We start from the raw sequence: 21,567 nt of genomic DNA, 5'->3' as shown, positions 1-21,567 counted from the left end.
TCCTGTTCTCCAGGTCGTCTACTTTCAAGGAGAGTTCTTCTCCTCTTAGCTCAATGTCTCTAATTCCAGCATTCAATTTAATTTCCACTAGATCCACATTGACCTGATTATGCTCCAGGTTTTCAACCTTTCCTTCTATTTTCTCCACTTTTCCACACAGTTCTGAGATGTATGTTTGAATGTCAATGCGCAGGGCTCTTATTTCTGCCATTACCCCGGCTACGTATTTTTTGGTGGATGAGTTGTTCATAGTGGTGCCTGCATTTGGGTGGGCTCTTCGCTTGGCCGAATTCTGCCCTTGTAAACTGGTGTAGCCCCTCCAGACCTCGCAACCCTATAATGATGCTTGGAAGGCCGCCCCTTGAAACTTTCTCTTTGGAGCCAACTCTTCGCCTTTGGACCTTGCCTCCTTCCGTGCTGGTGCTGCCCTTGGGATTGACAGGGCCCCGTCAATTCTTCCTTGGATTTCCCCTTGTAGGGGTTTCCCACTTGAACCTCCTTTTCCATAAGGCCTGATCTGTGGGCGGGTGCGTTGTCACACATCTCCTTATGACCCTGCTCGTGTTGTTGAGGGGCCTTGCTCGTGGTGGTGCTCCTCCTCCTTTTATTATTGCTCGCTGCTAGGCTAGGAGTGGGAGGCTGTGGGGGTCTGAACCCCTCCTTGGTTATATTCATCTCCTCTCTCCCCCCCCCCCCCCCCCCCCCCCAATACTCCTCTTGTTTTGACTGTGGGCTTGGGCTCTCTGAGAGCCCTTTGTTGTACGCTCTGTTTGCGCCCGCTGCTGGGAGAGGCTCCTTCCTGGTCCTCTCTCTGTTAGCCCTCCTCGTCGTGTGGATTGGCAATGTCCTAGGGACTGGGCTTTTCTGCTTTATATCCTCTCAGAGGAGGGGGGGTCCATTTACCGCTCTTCCCTCACAGCGCCGACCCCTCTCTGGCAGCATAGGTGGCACTTATCTAGCCCTGTTAGAGGGCGGCGTATTGAAAAAGGCAGGCTCCACCGTATCTTCTTAAGCTCCCCTGCCGGGATCAGGGCTGCTTCTAGTCCGGGGGGGGGGGGGGGTGTCTGCCCCGGTACGCTCCTTCTCTTGTTATGGGAAATCCGAGAGGGAGATGGGTGGTTGCTCCAGTTCCCCTTGCTCCTCTTCTTGGTATGGGTGTCCCTTTTGTGTTACTCTGGTGGGGGGGCATCAGCGTGGGCACGGATGCCTCCCCCTTCCTCTTCCGCCGGGTTCTGGGCAGTCTGATTTGTTGGGGCCCCTCTCACCTTCAATGCGGCTCCCCTCGAGTTCCTCTGTGTCCCGCTCTGTCTGTTATCTCTTGCCGTGAGTCTGCCTCTTCCTTCACTGCGTCTCCGGCTTCTCTCAGATCATGCTTGTTGAGTCAGAGCGCCTTCCTCCTTACCCATCTGATCCGACGCAGGTTTGGGTCTCCTCGGCTAGGTTCCCCAGGTCTGCTGTGTCTGCTCCAGGCGACGCCCTTTGTTCCTGTTCCGTTTCAGCAGGGCAGCTCTCCGAAACTGCTCTTTGGCATCTCCCTTCTTCTTTGCTGGAGGCCTCCACCTCGCAGCCTCTGTTGACGCCCCTCCACCACTTCTCTCACGATTCATGTCCCTGCAGTGGACCGATAACGCTGTGGAGGCCTTGGAGCGGGCTGCACACGTCTACGTTTTGGAAGCGCTGTACCAGCTCTTTACTGCGTTTCTCTGCCCTCCTGCCTTCTTCCTTGCCTCCGACTTCTACGCCTCCATTCTCCCGGCTTATTGTGTTAGGGATACGCTCTTTTTCAACTCTTTACTTTCCCTGGTGCGAGGAGCCAAGCTTCAGGCAGCTGTTGCCATCCACGCCCCCTAGTGGTCTCTTTGTGGGTACTTTTATAAGGCCGAGAGAGAGGCAATGGGCCTCATTACAAGTGCTACGGTCTAGAATTAACGCTGCCGGTATAGCCATACCGGCACCGTTTCCGCGTCTGCCTAATCATGACCTGCGAACCCGGAAATAGCACCACATCCAACCGCCACCGCGGAGTTAAAACTCCCGTAAACTCCTCCTGCACGGAAACCCCTGTTGCCGGCAATACGAAACACCGCGAGCATCACAAGTAGCGCGGACATGGAAACACCGACAACAAAAGGGCGGTAAAACCGTGATCACAGTGGCGGTACCGCCGCCACAGCGAACATGACGTTAAACTGTGCCTGGTGTCCTGAATCAGGCCACAGGTGCACCAAATCAGCCCAGCTGGACCCAGCAGGCCACTGGGAGTGTACAAAAGGGCCACACCCAGCCCAACTCAAAACAGAACCATGCAGGCAGCAGCTCTAGTAGCATTGGGACTGGGCCTACTCGACCAACAGGCAGCACTGCACATGATGGCAGTAATGTTGCAGAGGAGAAGGAGGAGGAGGCGCCGGCGGCAACCAGCTAACCCTGTACCCATGGCAAACCCCATTGTCCAGCCGGCAGCACCCCGCAGGCAGCCTGCAATACCACGCATCAAGGCCTCACCCTGGAACCTCACCCCAGGACAGATCCACACATTATACCGGCTGGACCGTCCAACAATCCTGTACATCACTGGCCTGATAGAGGACGACATCAGCAGCCACATAGACAACCCCACCGCCACCCCCCCCCCACCCTCCTGAAGTTCGTGTCCGTACTGCACTTTCTTGGCACCGTTACCTATCAACACACAGTCGGTGAGCTGCACGGCCTATCACAACCCTGTTTCTCAATAATCCTGGTTCAGGTACTGGATGCCCTGTTGCGCCATGTGTCTGAACAGATTGCCCTACCCCGTACCCTCCCCCAGGTGATTGCCACCAAGTTGGCCTTTCATGCCATAGCAGGCATGCCAAATTGCATAGGTGCAGTCGACTGCACCCACATTGAGCTGACAGTACCACGTGCAATTGAAATGGTGTTCCGCAATAGGAAACAGTACCACTCACTGAATGTACAGATGGTATGTGATGGGACGCAAGTGGTTACACATTGCTGCGCACGTTTCCCGGGCTCAACCCATGACTCAATGGTACTGCGGAATTCAACATTGCCACGGTACATGGAACGCTATGCTGGACAAAGCACATGGCTATTGGGTGAGTACAGCTGCCAATGCTCCGGACCTGTGTAAGTGGGGTGTGTGTGTGTGTGAGACCAGGGCAATGAGCTACGTGAGTAGGCTGCTGCGACTGCACATGCATCACCCCCCGCCCATCCACTGAATAGACAGCAGAACCCAAACTTCACAAAGCAACACATGACAGGAAGCCACAGTGTGGCCGTACACACCCTGCCACCTGACACACACAGCCTGAAATACTGCTGGCACACACACCTGGAGCCACAGCAAACCCCCACCCCCCCATAATATGCAACACAGCACTCACAATGCACATGATGACTGTACATGAGACGTTCTGCATCTACTATATCATCACTGTGGAGTGACCCTGCCATGTGTGCCCATCACTGCACAATGCTATACTCACAAGCCACATGCACACTAATGCATTGGTCAATGTCCAGCTGCCAACCCCCACTATGATGGCCATAGAAGATTAACACCCATCAGTGAAAACACTGCATGACACATACGCATGAATGAACAATGACACAAGATTGCACTGCATCTGATGAAGACATGATACTACCAACACTGACATGTCTCCCACATCTACATCCCATGTAGGAGATGCCGGATGTGCACTCACGCCATGGCTGATGACGCCTGTACGGAGGCCAAGGAACAGGTATGAGGATGCGTACAACAGGGCACATGTCCGCACACGTGGCATGATTGAGAGGACATTTGGACTACTGAAGGCCCGGTTCCGCTCTTTAAGCAGATCTGGCGGATCACTGCTATACAGCCCAGTGAAGACGGGTAAAATTACGCTCGTTTGTGCCATGCTGCACAATCTGTGCCTGCGCAGGAACATTCCAATGCCCCCAGACGGAGATGATGATGATGATGATGATGAAGATGGGGATGGTGACGGACACGGAGATGGGGATGGGAAGGCACAACCACCTCCTGGGAGTCCACTAGATGGACAACGAGCACGGGATGCACTGATTCGCATTTACTTTTGAGAGACAGCACATCCACAGCATTTCAGGGATATGTTGGTGCCACTAAATGAATAAAGGGTATTTCCGTGACCAAATTAATTGTCCCTACGGGTCGGCCATGTGTTTTCAGGCATGGATCTGTCGATCGTAGAAAGATTTCCTATGGACCTTACCCGACTTTTCGTCCACTAAACAAACGATAAATCAGGCTGCTGTGCGCCAACATTATGTGATAATCCTAGCGCTTGCCCCATCGCCCTGGCTGACCTGCTTTTGCGGCACTAAATCATATCCCCCACCCCTGAGCCTGACATCAACAAAGCATTCATACTCCCTGCCTCTCTCCGTGACGTTACTGGGCTGCGTAGCCAAACGCGCCCAGTCGACTTCTAGGCGACTTCACACAGAACCCGTAAAACAACACAGATCATCTCACAACACAGCGCACCACAATTCGGAATATGAAACTGTGGTTTAAAAGCAAGATTGTACAATTGGTAAAGTACATTTATTTGACGTCAAATGTTTAGAGAATATTCATTCGCATTTGTCTTTGCTCTCAATCCGCAAAAGTTCATCTTGAGTCACGCGCTGTTCCTTTGCGGTACACAGGGTGTTGGTTTACGATAAAAGAAGCACTATGGTCACACTGATAATCAACGAGGCACTACACCACTGTAACGGTTGGTATGTTGCTTCTAGCCGCTAGTACCGCGTAAGGGCATATTGGTCCTTTGCGATCGTCCCATAAAATGGTCAGGGTGGTGAAGTTGTTGACATGGAGCTGCACCTGGCAGCTGAAGAACCCGTCGGCCGGGGTCGGGAAATGATGGCATTGGCAGTAGGGAAGGATGTACCTGTATTAAAAACATAAATTAGTCTCTCCAGCCGATCTTCATTAAAATTATTCATTTTATTTATTGGGCCTGAAACTATTTGCTAGCGAGGATAGTGCAACGGAGTATGTTATGTTATTCCCACTAACCCGCCCCCTCTCCTCCGCCTTTTTCAGAGCTGCCGGAGTGCCAGGGGACCACTTCGGCGTTAATAGTGCGCGGTACAAAATGCCACATTGAACGAACAAGTACAACTTAACCGGGCTTTAACGCTACGCTATTGTCAATATATTCCGGTATAAAATCATCTAAAGGGTTACTTACATTAGATTTGCATTTTCCATTGTCTAGGCGTAATGCAGTCCCTAAATACCACTCTGTCTGTGCCAACGATCTTTCTTATAGTGAACAAACGTGAACATCGGTCTCATTTCTGAAATTTCATCCTTATCATCTCTTATGTTATTGCACCCCTCCTTCAAAAGAAGTCTTTAGGCACGGTGCCTGTCTGTCAAGGTAAAAAAACAATAGAACCTTATACTGCGAGTCGTGGGCCGCTACGGCCTGTGAGCAATAAATCGAAGCAGCTGACCTTCACTGTGAACGTGCATACATTCTTCTCCAGCATGGGGTCTGGCATGGATTCACATCCTCATGAATATTCCCCGTCGTCAGGCCGGGAATCCTCGGTATAGAAAAAAATCAGTATCAGTTTCGTTTCTGATCTGTCTTTCTTATTAGTAACCAATCACTGGTCTCTGGGTCATACTGCCCCCAGCCAATGACTGCCCTCTCCCTAAGCCCCGCCTCTGGCAGCCATGCTCAGATTTTTACCGCACGTTCAAGTGTTGGGAGTCCTCGTGCTGTAGCTCTCGAGCTTTTGCTGCGTTTTCACGCTTTTTCAGGAGATTTTTCGGTTAAATTGAGCCTCAAGCTCCACCGTTTCTACATCCGATCAACGGGGACCCGTTTTGGAGTTTTCTACGCCCCTCAAGGGTGAAGATTTTGTCGAGGTACGCTTTTGGAGGATTCCAGAAGTTCCGAGGCCTACCCCGGACATGGCCCAGGAGAAAGGAAGCTCGACGCCCGGGAAGCTGTGCAGGACCTGCCCTGGATGCCAGCTTCAGAATGTGTTCAAGGAGGACGAGCATTCGTTATGCCTCTACTGTCTCCATGAGGACAAGACGCACGTGGAGAAGGACTGTGCGTTTTGTGGGAACATGTCGGAGCGGACCATGAAGGATCGCCACCTCCGTCTCGCCAACTGGCTGGAAGGAAAGAGCCCGTCAGGCGAGAAGAAGAAAAAGAAGTCCAAGCGGTCTTCTAAGTCCAGTGAGGGCGCCCCAGCGACGGGGGCCCAACAAAAGGCCAAGCACCGCGAGTCTGCGGGAACCGGGCGTGTCGAACGGTCGGGCTCCTTGGCTGCCAGGCAGGGCGCATCCTCCCCGGTGCCATCAACCACGAGCCAACGCTCTGGCTCGGATAAGAGGAAGTCCGAGAACCCGGCGAAGCTTCTGGAGAGGCCCCGGTCGATCTCGAAGATTCCGGCAGAGGGGGAGCGAGGCTCAGACCCTCCCCCCAAGGTGAAGGCCCCAGGCGTACAGAAGGTGACGATGGCCTTAATTCACCCTGCTAAGACCTCGCTCGAGGATGTCGCAGCGGCCCTGGCTCAGCCTGTGGAGGCTACGCCAGTGGAGGCAACCTCAGGATTCAGAGTCTCCCGCGGAGGGAGTCGTCTTTCAGGCCCATCGAGAAGACCCCCCACGAAGTCCCCATTGGAAAAGGAGGGGGAGGGGCAGGTGGCCATAGTGGATACGGACACGACCTCTGAAGAAGAGCTCATCGAAGTCGTGGAGGAGGCCCAGCCCATCGGGAGGGATCCCGACGAGGGCGACGACGAGAGCGACGGTGCCGCCGACGAGCTTCCTAAAAGGGCCCTCGCGCCCGTCGTTTCCGGTGCCGCAGGACACTTCGGTGTCCATTTTGTCAGCGATTCAGTCCTTATGCTCCGAGATAAGGACAAGGTTGCCCCTCCCCCCGATGGAAGTACCTGAGCCAGATCCGACGGGAGAACCGGAGCCGGGACCTTTGGAAAGTCCACCGCATAAGAAGAGGTCGCATCCTCCGCCACCTCTCCCACCTCTGCGGCCTGCTCTGCCTTCCCCCCGGTCTACTACCCACGGGGATGATACAGGCATGGTCACGGCTACGACAGGTACAGATGACGATGGGACGTGTCCCCCGTCGCCCCCTGCTCAGGCGTCCCCGCCGACGAAATTGGATCCTTCCATGCCATGATTTCCAGGGCATCCAAGTTCTTCCAGCTCTGCCCCGAAGAGAAGAAGAAGGAAGGGTTCCTTTACCAACGGCGCGAGGCTAAAAGGAAGATGGTCCTCGCCGTACCACTTCTTGATGACATCTGGGATGAGGGACTCGCCCTCCTCGAACCCTGCCACGGCGCCTGCAAAGAGGGACCGGTACGAGAAGAAGTACCGGGTCCCTGACGCTGCCCCCTTGTGCCTTCGGGCGCAACCTACCCCGGATTCGGTCGTCTCAGCGGCAGCAAAGAAGAAAGCTGGGGGAGCATTGGCCTCAACATCAACTTCCCCGCCGGACGGCGAGGGCAGGAAGCTGGACACGATGGGACGACGGGTCATCTCATCCGCAGCAACGACTATCAAGGCGGCTAACGCCCTGGCTATCGTTGCCCGCTACGACAGGGAGTTGTGATTCAAAATCGCCCCTCTATTGGACTTCCTTCCGGACGCCAAAAGGGCTGAGGCCCTTGAAATCTTACAGGAAGGTGAGATTGCTTCGGACCATGCCATCACGGTGGCAACGGACATCGCCGACACGGGTTTCTGTCAGTTGGGCAACGGCGTTTGCCTGAGATGACGAGGATGGCTCAAGGCGACGGATTTCCGCCAGGACGTACAAACCAAAGTTTTGGACATGCCCTTCAACGGGAACAACCTGTTTGGGAAGGCGGTTGATGAGTCCCTTCAGGCTATCAAGACAGACACGGAGACTGCCTGGGCACTGGGAGTGCTCCAACAACGACGGCCGTCCTTTCGGAGCTCCGGAGGCAGACAAGGTGCCTCCAAGGGATCCGGCAGTGGCTCCTCGGCGTACCGCCAAGCAGCAAGATCTTTGTCTCAGGAGGCCTACAGGAGACGCGGCAAGTCAGGTGGTGCCTGTCGTCGACATGGAGGTCAAGCAGGCAAGGCAGCCTCCAAACAAGATTGAACCGACCGCGGGGTCGGGCCCCCGCCGAAGCACCCCGGTGGGAGGCCGGCTGACGAGGTTCGTCAGCGTGTGGGAGTCCATCTCCACCGACCGTTGGGTGCTGGACGCCCTGGCCCAAGGGCACGCTCTCGAGTTCCAGAAGAAGTGCCCTCGCGTTCCACCCGTGGCCAGGAAGGAAAATCACGTCCGTCAACTACTGTTGGAAGTAAGGGCGATGCTCAAGAAAGGTGCCATCGAGCTCGTCCCAAAGAGGCTTCGGGGCTCCAGAGTTTACTCAAGGTACTTCCTCGTAAAGAAGAAGACAGGAGGATGGCGTCCCATCCTGGACCTGCGACGACTGAACAGATACATCAAGGCACAGAAGTTCCGGATGGTCACCCTCCAGCACGTGCTGGGACAGCTGGAGGAGGGCGATTTCCTGTCGTCGTTGGACTTGGAGGATGCGTACTTCCACATCCCCATTCTAAAAAGACACCGAAAGTTCTTCAGGTTCGTGGTCCAAGGGCGGCACTACCGGTTCAAGGCCCTCCCGTTCGGATTGAAGTCGGCACCCAGGGTGTTCACCAAGTGCCTCGCACCGGTGGCGGCGCGGCTGCGCCTGCAGGGGATTCATGTCTACCCCTACCTGGACATGTGGCTCATCCGGGCAAGGACAAGGGAGCTCGCCGTGGAGCACACTGCGAAGACCGTCCAGCTGCTCACGGACCTGGGGTTCTCCATCAACTTTCCAAAATCCAACCTGGTCCCGTCGCAAGTCGCCCTGTTTCTGGGAGCCAAGCTCGACACAGTGGCGTGGCTGGCCTCGCCGTCGGAGGAAAGGACCAGGACCATCCTGGGCAAGGTGCAGCGTCTGCTGGCCACGGACATGGCCAGGGTAAGATCTATCAAGTCCCTACTCGGGATGATGTCCTCCTGCATTTATCTGGTGCGCCTTTGCAGGCTTCGGATGAGCCCCTTACAAGAGTTCCTCGACGCCCACTGGGTCCAGTCGACGGGCAGCTTTGAGGACAGGATCCCACTCAACGAAACGTTCCGTCAGGCGATCCGGTGGTGGGGTACCCGCTCTCATCTGTCGGCGGGCATGGACTTTCAGACCCCAGCTCACCAGGTGACGGTGACGACAGATGCCTCCCTGGAAGGTTGGGGAGCGCACTGCGGAGATCTTCACGCGAGAGGCCTTTGGCTCCCAGAGGAGAAGTCACTCCACATTAACATCTTGGAGCTCCGCGCAGTGTTCTGGACCCTCGGGTCTTTTCTCCCGTCCCTCAAGGGCAAGGTGGTGAGGATCTTCACCGACAAAACCACCACGATGTTCTACATCCGGAAGCAGGGTGGAACCAGATCCCCTGCCCTATCCAAGGAAGCCCAGGATCTGTGGCATTGGGCCGTCGACCAAGGGATGTTTCTGGTGCCTTTTCATCTGGCAGGAATAAAAACACCATTGCTGACTCACTCAGCAGAGAGCTGCGCTCGTGCCATGAGTGGGGACTACGCCAGGATCAAGTGGATCGACTCTTCCGACAATGGGGTGAACCCCAGATCCATCTCTTCGCGACGGCGACGAACTCCAAGTGCCAGAGGTTTGCAAGCAGGTACCCCCAGCCGAGGAGCATGGGCGATGCTTTCTCGTTCCCCTGGGACGGCCTATTTCTTTATGCGTTCCCTCTGTTGCTGCTCCGGCTCATCAATAAGCTCAAGAGGTCCCGGTGCAGGATGATCCTCGTCGCACCGGCGTGGCCGAGACAGATCTGGTTCCCGGACCTTCTGGACTTGTCAGCGTCCACACCAGTCAAGCTGCCGATGGTCGCGGATCTTCTCTGCAGAGAAGGAGGCGCCATTCTTCATCACAACCCAGAGTCGCTGAACTTGCAGGCCTGGCTCCTGCAGCACTAGAGTTTGGAGGGTACGACATCCCAGCCGACTGCAGAGAGGTTCTTGCAAAGGCCAGGGCGTCCTCAACTCTCAAGTGCTACGGACATAAATGGAAGAGGTTCTCTTTCTGGTGCCGTGCACAGAAGATTAACCCTCTGCGGATTACGGCCCCTCAAGTATTGCCGTACCTACTGTCATTGGCCAAGGCTGGACTAGCTCACGCTTCCATCAAAATACATCTGGCCTCCATCTCACGATACACCAGGACTACGGGACGGGCGTCCTTGTGGTCTCATCGGCTGGTGAAGGAATTCATGAAAGGATTGTTCCGATCATTCCCGCCGGTGAAGGCCCCAGCCCCGGCGTGGGAGCTCAACGTGGTGCTGACCAGGCTCAGGGGGGCCCCATTTGAGCCTATGCATTCGGCACCGTTGAAGTTTCTGTCGAGGAAGACAGCTTTTCTGTGGCCATCACCTCCGCACGACAAGTAGGAGAGATCCAGGCCCTATCTTGCAAGCCACCATACTTGACTTTTCACGACACAAGGGTGGTGCTGAGGACGCACCCCTCCTTCATGCCCAAGGTGCCGTCGGACTTCCACCTCAACAAACCCTTGGTGTTGCCAGTTTTCTTCCCGTCGCCTTCGTCACCGGCTGAGAGGACTCTGCACTCGCTGGACATAGCTAGAGCGCTGAAGTTCTACGTGGACCGCACAAAGAAGTTTCGGAAGACATCACAGCTGTTTGTAAACTTCGGACCTGTGAATCAAGGGAAGGCTCTCTCGAAGGCTTCCATTTCCAGATGGCTCTCCGGCGAGATTCTACTGCTTCGATCGGGACTCCAGGGAGGAGTCCAGGGTCGGCCAAGCAGTGCTGCGCAACCTGTTCGCTTAAGGTGAGCCTGTTGAGGAGGTAAGAGATGCTTAATGTTGAGTGTTTTGGTATTGCTTAATGTTGAGCCTGTTGCCACCTCCCGTGGTTCTGCATGTGTATACTGCTATGTATTCTTATATTCATGAGCATGTGAATCCATGCCAGACCCCATGCTGGAGAAGGAACAAGTTACTTACCTGTAACTGTTGTTCTCCAGCATGGGTCTGGCATGGATTCACATTCGAACCCTCCCGCCTACCCCTCTGCGGCTCTTAACTTGGTCATACTGCCACTTTACGTGCTACCAAATCTGAGGATGGCTGCCAGATGCGGGGCTTAGGGAGAGGGCAGTCATTGGCTGGGGGCAGTATGACCCAGAGACCAGTGATTGGTTACTACTAAGAAAGACAGATCAGAAACGAAACTGATACTGATTTTTTTCTACACCGAGGATTCCCGGCCTGACGACGGGGAATATTCATGAGCCTGTGAATCCATGCCAGACCCATGCTGGAGAACAACAGTTACACGTTAGTAACTTGTTCCTTACTTTGCAACATTCTGTGTAAAGCCATCCTTGAGAACTTGAATTTTACACTCCATCTTTGTATATTGTCCGCGTGCTTTGCAACCCTAAAGAACCATAAATATGGAGATAATTGTCTATTTATGTAAAAGTGAGATTCATCGTTTGTTTAGTGGACGAAAGGTCGGGAAAGGTCCATTGCAAATTTTACTTCGATCGACCGATTAATGTTTAAAAACACATGGCCGACCCGTAGGGACAATAAAAATTTAGGACCAGAAATACCCTTTAATTGTACTGCATATGAAATGACGGATGTCCACTCATTATGGTACTTTTCAAAGGTGTTGTATTTTCAATAAACCAGGAAAGGAAGTGCATTGGGTAGGTAAGCTGTACACCCGTGCCCACCCACCACCCAAACGTACACCCCCCCCAACCAGGCCCCAAACAACTAACCCCCTAATGGACCTCCCCCACCACCCAAACATACCCACCCCCTACACCCATGGTGTCCCCAAATGTCATGTTGACTGGCATCCCCACATGCCACTATTTGCGAGGGCGCTTATGCGGTGCCGTGTCCTTGCTGGCGGCTCCAGTCAGCCGACTAGAACGCCTCCATGTCCTGGCAGTGGCACAGCTGGATGTGGTGGTGCTGGCTGAGGTGACTGTCAGTGTGACTTGGCAAGCGCACTTGAAACGCCTGCTGGGCTACCAACATTGACTCAGCAATGCTGGATTGCACACTGTTAACTTCCCTGACATGGCGTGCCAGGGTGACAATGGTGGCCTCAAATCGTCCAATCGACCTGGCGAGCCGCTGCACCGACGTAGCATTGCTCTCACGCTGCAGCCTGGCCTCCTCCCGCTGATGCACGGCCTCCTCACGCTGCTGACTTTCCACCAGCTGCGTCAGGGTGGCCTGTTATTGCTCAAAGTGCTGCAAGCGTGTACTGAGCTCAGCCATGGAGGGAGTTGGGGAGCGCATGGGGCTGTGCAGTTCTTGGGGGCTGAACTGTAGGCCATGGATGGGTGACACCTCATCCATGTTGTCCCCCTCACCCTGTTGTACTGCTTCGGCCTGCATGGCCGGGGCACTTCCATCACTTGATGCAGCCTCCTCAGCTGTGCAGATGGGCTGTGAATCATCATCCGGGCCTAGGGTGGGTGCCTGCATTGGGATGGTGGCGTATGCCGGTGTGCCTGATGTAGCCGGTGTGCCTGACGTAGCCGGTGTGCCTGATGCAGCCGGTGCTTGTGTGCTGGAGCAGCTAGCATCGTCCTCCTGGGCAGAAGTGCTGAGTTGGGCGTGTGCAGGTGGCCGCTGCGTTGCCTCTTGGCCGTCGCTGTCACTTGTCTCGACTGTGGGGATACAGAGTGCATGCTGTTGTGTGATATTACTAGATGTGTCCATCACATGCATCCAACATGATAATCCATGACCACTGCATGTACACACTTGTGACTATTGATGCACTCAGGTGTGTGTGTTTGTGTGTGTGTCTGCTTCCAGTCAGGCACGCACTGTGTGCATTTCCAGGGTTCATGCTTTGGGGATGTGTTACTTGTCATCTGGCCAGTCAGTGGGTCATTGGGTCACTCCTGCCCTGTTGGGGAGGGGCATTGTGAGTGGGTCCATTGGGTCACCCCTGCCCTGTTGGGGGAGGGGGCATTGTGAGTGGGTCCATTGGGTCACTTCTGCCCTGTTGGGGGTGGGGGGGCATGGTGAGTGGGTCCATTGGGTCACTCCTGCCCTGTTGGAGAGGGGCATTGTGAGTGGGTCCATTGGGGTCACTCCTGCCCTGTTGGGGAAGGGGGCATTGTGAGTGGGTCCATTGGGTCACTCCTGCCCTGTTGGGGGTGGGGGGCATGGTGAGTGGGTCCATTGGGTCACTTCTGCCCTGTTGGGGGGGGGCATTGTGAGTGGGTCCATTGGGTCACTCCTGCCCTGTGGGGGGGGGCATTGTGAGTGGGTCCATAGGGTCACTCCCATTCACACTTATGGCTTTGTACTATGTGCACTTACCAGTATTTGCAGGTGGGCTCACTCCTGCCTCTCCTATGCCGTGGATGCCTTCGAGGTGCATGACACTGCTGCAGCGCTCCTCCCACGGTTGCAACTTGAGAGGGGATGCAGGGCCTCCACCAGTGCCAGTGCTGTGTTGGCGGTGTGCAGTCATGAGGTTGCGCACCTGGAGCCTGAGGTCATCCCACCTCTTATGGCAGTCCTTCACAGAGCGTGTGGTCACACCGACCGCTGTGCACTTGCGTGCTGCCTCTGCCCACACCTCCTTGTGCCGTTGCTGAGTAGCGCGCCGCTGGTCTGCACTAAAGAGCATTTCCGCATGCTCAACAATGTGGTCCACCAGAACTGTGAGCTCAGCCTCACTAAAGCGCGGCTTTCGCTGTCTGCTTGCTGGTATCCTGGATGCCATTCGATGAGTTGTCAGTCTCAGGGAGGTAATCTGACCTGTGCTGTCTGAGGAATGCAGTGGATTGTGCTTTATATAATGGCCGCCTCTCTGTTTCCGTTTTTTTCCCGTGGTCATGGTGTTTCCGCTTCCGGTGTTGGTGTTTCCGCTTCCAGTGTTTCTGTGTCGGCGGGGGCGGACACGGGTTTAGCACCTTTTTCTGTGGCGTAAAGTCCATGTGCGTGGGTGTTTACATGACTGCGGTGACTCCATTTCCGCCTCGGTGTGTTGCGCGCAACCCAAGTGCCGTAATCGGCCCTTCTTTCCGCAACCTTGCGGTCGCGGAAGTGGAGTAACCGTCGTCACGGAATCACTGGATTCCGGCACGGCCGACTCGTAATGAGGTCCAATGTTTTTGACTTCAGGCAGTAGCGAGTTTCAGCAGTGGGATGCAAAGAGGGTTAAGGAGCAGAAGCAGTGTGCCTTTCGTGAAGGTGGGGGTGAGATAGTTGGCCAGGTTGCGGGGATAAGGGGGGTCGGGCGCAGGAATTCATTTGAACTGAAACATTATTTGTGTAGAAAGCCTGCTTGAATAAAGTTGGTGTGCAGAAGTAGGAGAGGAGCAGTGGCACATCACTGGCCACCATTGTTCGCTCACCTATAATATGGCCTTACAGTTCTATCTAGCATACTTTAATCTCACCTTACTGTGCTAACCAACATGCTTTTTCCAGCCTGACTGAGAATTTTAGAAACTACTCTTACTTTGCTCACAGGGCATATCTGTATCTGCCCTCACTGAACATATAGAGGTTGGCCTTATTATACAAAATAGAGCTTACTGGAATCTCACCCTACTATGATGACTTAACATACTTAAATCTTGCATTACTATGATAACTGGAAATGCTGGAATTTAACTTTACTGTGATAACTGGAAATAATAAAATCACTCCTTCGTGTGATAGCTAGAGAGGATTGAATCAAGTGGACATATGGAGTCTGGCCTTGCAGTACTTACTGGGCATAATAGAATGTAACCATACTCTGTGAACTGGGCATTCTAGAACCTAAATCTGCACTTATAAATGGGTATACTGTAATATGGCGTTGCTGTACTAACTGGGCATAACTAGTTCTTTCACTGTGTGCCTAAATGGAATCTGGCCATGTTATGCTAATTGTGCATAACAGATTCTGGCACTGCTTTGCTAACTTGGCGTAATGTAAACTGGACTTGCTATATTAATCAATCTTGGTATATGCCAATGCTTAAATGGCCATAATGAAATATAGCACTGCTCTCTTAAAAGGGCCTTGTAGTGTTCGAACTAACTGAATCTGGCACTTCTACTATCGTAACTGGTGTAGTGAGTCAGAAGGAGTCAGACAAAGGGGCGTCGTTTCAACTCAAGGTATCTATTCAAATAATAAGAAAAGGACATTTCTTTCCCTATAACTAGAGGGGTTACCCAACCTAACTGAATTCTAACTCCGGGTGCTTTTTGTCAGGGTGTTTGTCAAACGAAAGAACCAGTCTTCTGTCCAAAACTATCCTTCCCTGACCCTGCCACTAATCAAATGTATTCAGTGAACAAAAATTAAGCCAGGAGAATGACTCCCTTCTCCTAATCCGTCCGGTTCAGCCTTAAGGATTGGCTTCTGATAGTCTTTTGTACGAGTTCTGATAAGCCCTTGTAATTCCTCCCAGGGGCTTCTTTTGGCTTAGTGAAATGCCCAACAATTATTCTTTCTCAGTGTTATATATATATTCCTGTACTTTCTTCATCTTCCTCTTGGCTCTTGCAACAACAGAGATTACTCCCGTAATGTCCTTGGCTTTTTCAACCAACTCTCTGATGAGGGAGACTACTCCTGTAGTAATCTTTATCCTTGATATCACTCTTGCAGTTATTATTGTCTCACTGCAAGTGCGGACAGACTGGAAGAAATTGAAGTTGCTTAGAGTTCTCCTGCTTCCCCCTTTGAGAAGGTATATTAGCAGAGATGCACACAGTTCTTCTATGTAACTCTTTGAGAGTGCTGACAGAATGGTTCCACTCAGGTATAAATCTGCTGGCAGCTTACGATTTGAACCTTAATTAACTGATAGCGGCTTACCTTGATAAAAATAAAATTATGTTCGCTCTTTACTGGATAAAGAATAGAGATTCGGCTCTGGGATATCATTTATTTATCATTTCAAATAAGAAACTAGAGCAGTTAATGATATGCCCTTTTATCTGAAACAGCACCCATCAAGAAACCATAGCTCTGCCATGCTACATTTTAAATTGAACATAATCTCAACTAGGGAAGTGACAGGTTTGAGAATGCGAATTGAATGATCCTTGAGGCTATATAGGCATTGTGCAAAGGTTATTGAAACAAGACGTCATCTTTTACTGGAATGCCTTGTCTTCTCCGCAACCCATTGCAAGATCTTTTTTCCGCTTTGTGCCTGATATAACGCTAATTAACAATCAGTGGTTTTGGGGAAAGATTTTGAACAGCTATGAATTACCCTTTGAATGCTTCAATTTTAAGAGTTGTCGGAAATCACTTTTGGTGAAAAAGTAGGAAATACCTGAAGATTTTGAGTGGCCTGACGTTTTCCTTTTACATGAACTGATACTGCAATTGTTATCCTAAGATAAATTCAAATGAGCTATTTGTCTTGAAAGGTTTTTAAATATGTATTAATATCATAAATTGTCATGTAATGCAATTTTAACAAATGTATAGCTTTGCAAAGGTTTGCATTAACCAAAATTCAAAGAAATAAAATAATATATCACTTTTGCAGTCATTATGTCGAGGGAGATTACTCTGAGGCACTCTTCACTCTTTGTATCTTTTGTTTAATTACTGTGACGAGGGAGAACCCTCCTGAGAAACACTCTTCATTCTTGGTATCTTTCTTGTAATTACTGTGACAAGGGAGATCGCTCCTGAGGCACTATTCCCTCTTGGTATGTTTCTGGCAATTACTGTGATGAGGGAGAATGCTCCTGAAGCACTCTTCAGCCTTGTCCAAACCCCTACCTGGTCTCCAGTGGCACTGGTTACCTTCTTTCTAAAGGAGGCATGCCACTGGTTCTTCCTGGGGTGTTAGTCTTGTTGAATGCTCTTCGAGTCTCTCTGCTTCCTGCTGCACCACGCTGGCCACACAGTCTTCTTGGCCTTTCGAGCGTAGTTGAAGGACTGCACGGTCTACTGCTCTGAGGTCAAGCCACTGTCGGCCTCTCTCCAACCTCTGTGTAGGTCTGGTCTCCATATGACTATGAATACTCTGCCAACCATTCCAGAGTGTCCTCTCGACCGAAGACCAACTTCTCCTGCTTACTTCCTCATTCCCAGGTTTGGATCTTCCGGGGCGGACAGGCTTCAGGCCGGGTCCCTCTTTATTGAATTCCTTCTTTGTTTTTATGTTCTGCAACTGGATCCTCACCTGTGGAGTGCCATAGTCCTTCGTTTGTGAGAATGAAGTAGTGTTCATGCCTCCTGTGGGCCACCTCTTCTCAGTACTGTATAGACTGTATAGACTTGGAAAAGGAGTAGTTTGCATCACTCCTTCAATCCTCCTCTTCTCAGCACTTTTGGGAGTTGACTTATCTCTCTGTATGTTCCTCCTCTTCTTGGTATTATTATGTTTTAAGTGAGGAAAGGAGTGTATAATACAGTAACAAACAGTACTGCTTTCAGGTTGGTTCTTGGAGGACCTCAAGGAGTTCAATGAGGGGAGTCTTTCCCTGTGAATTCCCGCTTTCCATCACCCATAGGTGGATTGTTGCGTAGCGTGGTCACCTCCCTTGTCCCACAGGGAAGGGCGTCCCTCTGGGCTGAATTGATGAGATCCCATGAATCGTCACACTGGACACTATGAAATCTGACACTGTCACGCTAACTGGGCGTAGTGGTCTCTACCCATATTATACTGAGCATTATGGAATTTTGCCATGCTCTACTATTGGAAGATAACCTAATCTGTCACTGCTAAGCTAACTAACCCTTATCTTCACAGTGGTGTGAGTATCTGGAACTTTGTTAACAATAGTGTGCTTAGCTAAGCTTTTGATGGTAATACTTGCCAATGATTTGAGTTCCTGGGATTGCCATGGAAATTCCACATAAAAGAAATATATATATCACAACCCCAGTTTCTGAAAGAACCGGGGCTCAGCCTCTATAATTAGGTGCCTCCTGTATGGCTTCAGAAACTAGCCACTAAAAACCAACACACTTGTAACGAACACCTCCTAATAGTTTGCACATAAGTAGTCAGAACAGGTATGCATTGAAAAACACAAAACTAGGGCACTCGATCTGTGCTTTAAAAACTAAAAATCAAAATGTTTTTAACTTCAGTAAATAAGTAGCATAGTTACAGACATGGACTTTCTGAGAATACCATGAGTATAGGAATCGGCACTCCTGTAATCACCAGTCATTCCAACCTTACATCAGGGCTTCGTTGAGTGTAGTTTCACTGTAACTAAATCATGCTCCATTTTTATAGCTTTCCATTTGAGCTTACCCCGATCACCTGATGAGTCTAGTTTGTGGTCACATGATCGCAATTTAAGATGACTCTCAATCTACTACTAAAACTAACGCCATCTTGGAATAGCTCTTCCACAATGCTAATCAATCACGTTATTCTTTCTTGCCAATGTGTAGCCTAGTGCTAGATTCTATAAATGACAAAGTTCGGAGATCCGGGTATTAAGGGGAACTGATTGTTAATTTATAACATTCGCCTGAACATTAATGTTAAATCATTTCATGGGGCTCCATTTAGCAGCCACTAATATATGATGCTATTGCATATGAAATACGGAAATACGGGTAAAACCCTTCTAAACTAAATGAAGGCAAAAAAGTGCTTGTGGCTGCCAGTGCTTGTGCTTAAATGCCGCTAAACAGTAGAAAGCGTGGTAGCTCAAATGCATTTTGCACATGCACAAATGGCATTTGCTCATGCAGGACTGCAACTACACCAATTGTGCATGCCCAGATGCATTTGCCCTCTATTTTTCAATCATCCAGCCACCTGTTGTGCAATGTGCTTGTATGTACAGTTAGTTAGCCTTATACATTTTTGATACATGGATGAATCCTATTCATTGTTTCTCAGAAAATATCTTGTTTAAAAACGATTTTGTGACACTTCTCATTTCTATTTTTAGGTGAAGGGTTCCACAATTACCACCACACCTTCCCTTTTGACTACTCAGCGAGTGAATTTGGCTGCGGATACAACCTCACTACAAGTTTTATTGATCTCATGTGTTTTCTTGGACTTGCCGCGGACTGCAAGCAGGTGTCCAAGGAAGTCATCCTGGCTCGCAAGCAGCGCACTGGCGACGGTAGCCATAGAACTGGCTGAATGTGACAGGACTGGTTTTGGTGTTTCATTTTTATGAACAACAAAAAAACGCTACCAGGATGCTAAAGATGATGACTTTAACCCGTTCCGGCACAGTATTTCTTTTTAATTATGTATTTAAAATAATTATAACTCCATCAATAGGATGCGATGAAAGCTGTTTTGCTCTCTAATTCTTTTTCCATTGCTGTTTCTTATTATGCATACCCCTTTGGCTCAGTGTTCCCTCCTTTACATTTCCATCCCCCTTTTTTTTCTCTCACAAACTCAATGTTGCTTTCCTCATCACTGCTCCGCTTAATTCTCTGCTCGACTTTTTAGCTCTTTCTCTCTGAACACCCGTCTGTCTTTCTGAACCCCCCCTTCCTTTATGTCTCTCTCTCTCTTCCTTTCTGGCAAACAGCCAGCATGGAGAGATCTATTCCTGCTGTACGGTTAACTAAAGGGTTGAGCGAGTGATGGTGAGCCTTTTCCAAGTATCTTTTCTAACTGAAATCAGGTTGCCTGCTCTGAAAAAAATGAGGATGAAATCATTGAAAGAAAATACACCTTTGAAGTGGCAGCTTGTGTTTAAAAAAAAAAAAATTGTCTAAGGAAAATAACTCACAGGTCCCTTCTTGGGTTCTTTTCTTTTGACCTACCTGTTTTGGATGGGTTTGAGCTGCTTGCAGTTTGGGGCTAGACCCACAGAGTCTGGAATATTTGAATGCTGTGTGTGCTATTATTGAATATGAGGTATTTGTAAGGAGGAGTCCGTGAAAACAAATTGCCACAGCTATGCTAGGAATGTGTGCATCAAAAGCCCAGCGGCTGGATGCTCTTTGTAGCTTCCACATTACTTTCTGCAGAGATGGTTTAGGAAAGGTAGAAGAACCTCAGCGATGCACCAGGCGACTGATAATCCTGCTTATCAAAGTCCATGAAAGCTAGCAGACCTTGGGACAGAAATTCACATCTGCAAACCATTGCCGCCAATGCAAGAAATACCCCTTATAGGACGCTCTCCATGTGCACATAATTAAATACGTCTTTAAAATGTAGTACTAGGTGCCTCAAAAGCACAGAGACAACTCTTGATGAAAACTTGGTAATCATTTTTAGTTGTTCTCCCTATACACACTGGCTCGTGCGAAACAGTAAAAGTAATTAATGTCCGCAAACGCTATAACACAGTTCATGAGAGCTCATGTGATGGCCCTTGATCCAGTCTCTTGCTTTGAAAGGTGTGCTTACAAGACATTGGAAAAGATCAACCTTAGCAGTGTACCAGTGCAGGGAGTCTGCAAGAGATGTAAGCTGTCACATGAACTAAAAATCACAGTAAAAACCAAAATGACACACAGAAGTTTTTTGTCATCTATAGATTTACTACAGAGTTTGGACGCCCTGGTTCGAACACTGACATATTGTTGCTCAACATGACATCCCAAAACCAAGTCCCAGCTATGATACTGGCCTTAATATTTAAAAACGCAGGTAGATCCTTATGAAATGTTGGTTCAGACAAAGGGGCTTATTCACAAATACATTAGTAAGAGGGAACGTTGCCCATGTAACTCTGCACCAGCACATCTCATTTCTCAAATCTCGATCGATTCACACAGGGGACTTTAGGTGAAGCAGGTGGGTGGGTGGTGGCACTAGGACCATGCAGCTAGTTCCTTCAAGCATACTGTAGTGTAAGTTCGGTCGGTTGGTTCCCAACATATGGAGTATGCATTGGCTCGCTGGCCTCAAATGGGTATGGGGCTAGTGTTAGCCCACCACCAATTAAACTCGTATGAAGTGTAGGGGTCTGAAAGTGCTTGTCAATGCAAATACATTTTGAAATATATTTGAGTCGGTATGCGCTCATGTTTAGACCCTCCTGCAGCAAACCCATGCCTGCATTGTGTGGTCAGGCTGTTTCACAAAAGAGAATCTGCCCATACAAAAGAATTTTGTGTGGGCAGATTCACTTGTTTGAATCAGCCCAGGTGCAGAATGTGGGTGTTTTGTAAACTTGAATGTGCACAGGGCACCTACAAGTGGAAGCATTTATTTGTGAATAGGGCCAATAGTGTATGACATGAAATCCTTACCAACCCGATGGGCAAAAAGCTTTATTTTGATGGATCAAATAATGCTTTCACGCGATGTGGGCATCATGTGTGCCAGTAATGCCATGCAAAAGGCTTTATTATATGCAACTTCACACAGGTGTGTTTGCGACAACTCGCAAGACTAACCTGTTGCAGGAGCATTTGATAACAATAGTAAATGATCCCTTCACCACAGTTCACACACCTCTAACGAATTGTGCTCATTTCACAGCCTCATAATTCCACACCTTACC

The 21,567-nt window shown here is 50.4% G+C and overlaps 1 protein-coding gene across 2 annotated transcripts in view; it reads left to right on the top strand.

The window, feature by feature from the left end:
• Positions 1-19,697, top strand: part of SCD (stearoyl-CoA desaturase) — a 126,178-nt gene extending 106,481 nt beyond the window's left edge. Inside the window, exon 6 of one of the 2 annotated variants that reach the window (XM_069610495.1) lies at positions 19,033-19,697. In XM_069610495.1, coding sequence (XP_069466596.1) covers positions 19,033-19,232 — 200 coding nt within the window. In that variant the 3' untranslated portion in view covers positions 19,233-19,697. The remainder of the gene's footprint in view (positions 1-19,032) is intronic. The other variant, XM_069610496.1, reaches the window with a different exon arrangement.
• Positions 19,698-21,567: the final 1,870 nt, after the last annotated feature.

This window comes from Ambystoma mexicanum, chromosome 8 (genome assembly GCF_040938575.1).
Source record: "Ambystoma mexicanum isolate Mex_15411 chromosome 8, UKY_AmexF1_1, whole genome shotgun sequence".
Taxonomy (NCBI): domain Eukaryota; kingdom Metazoa; phylum Chordata; class Amphibia; order Caudata; family Ambystomatidae; genus Ambystoma; species Ambystoma mexicanum.
The sequence above is the reverse complement of the archived record's forward strand: the minus strand, read 5'-3'. Positions and strand labels throughout refer to the sequence as shown.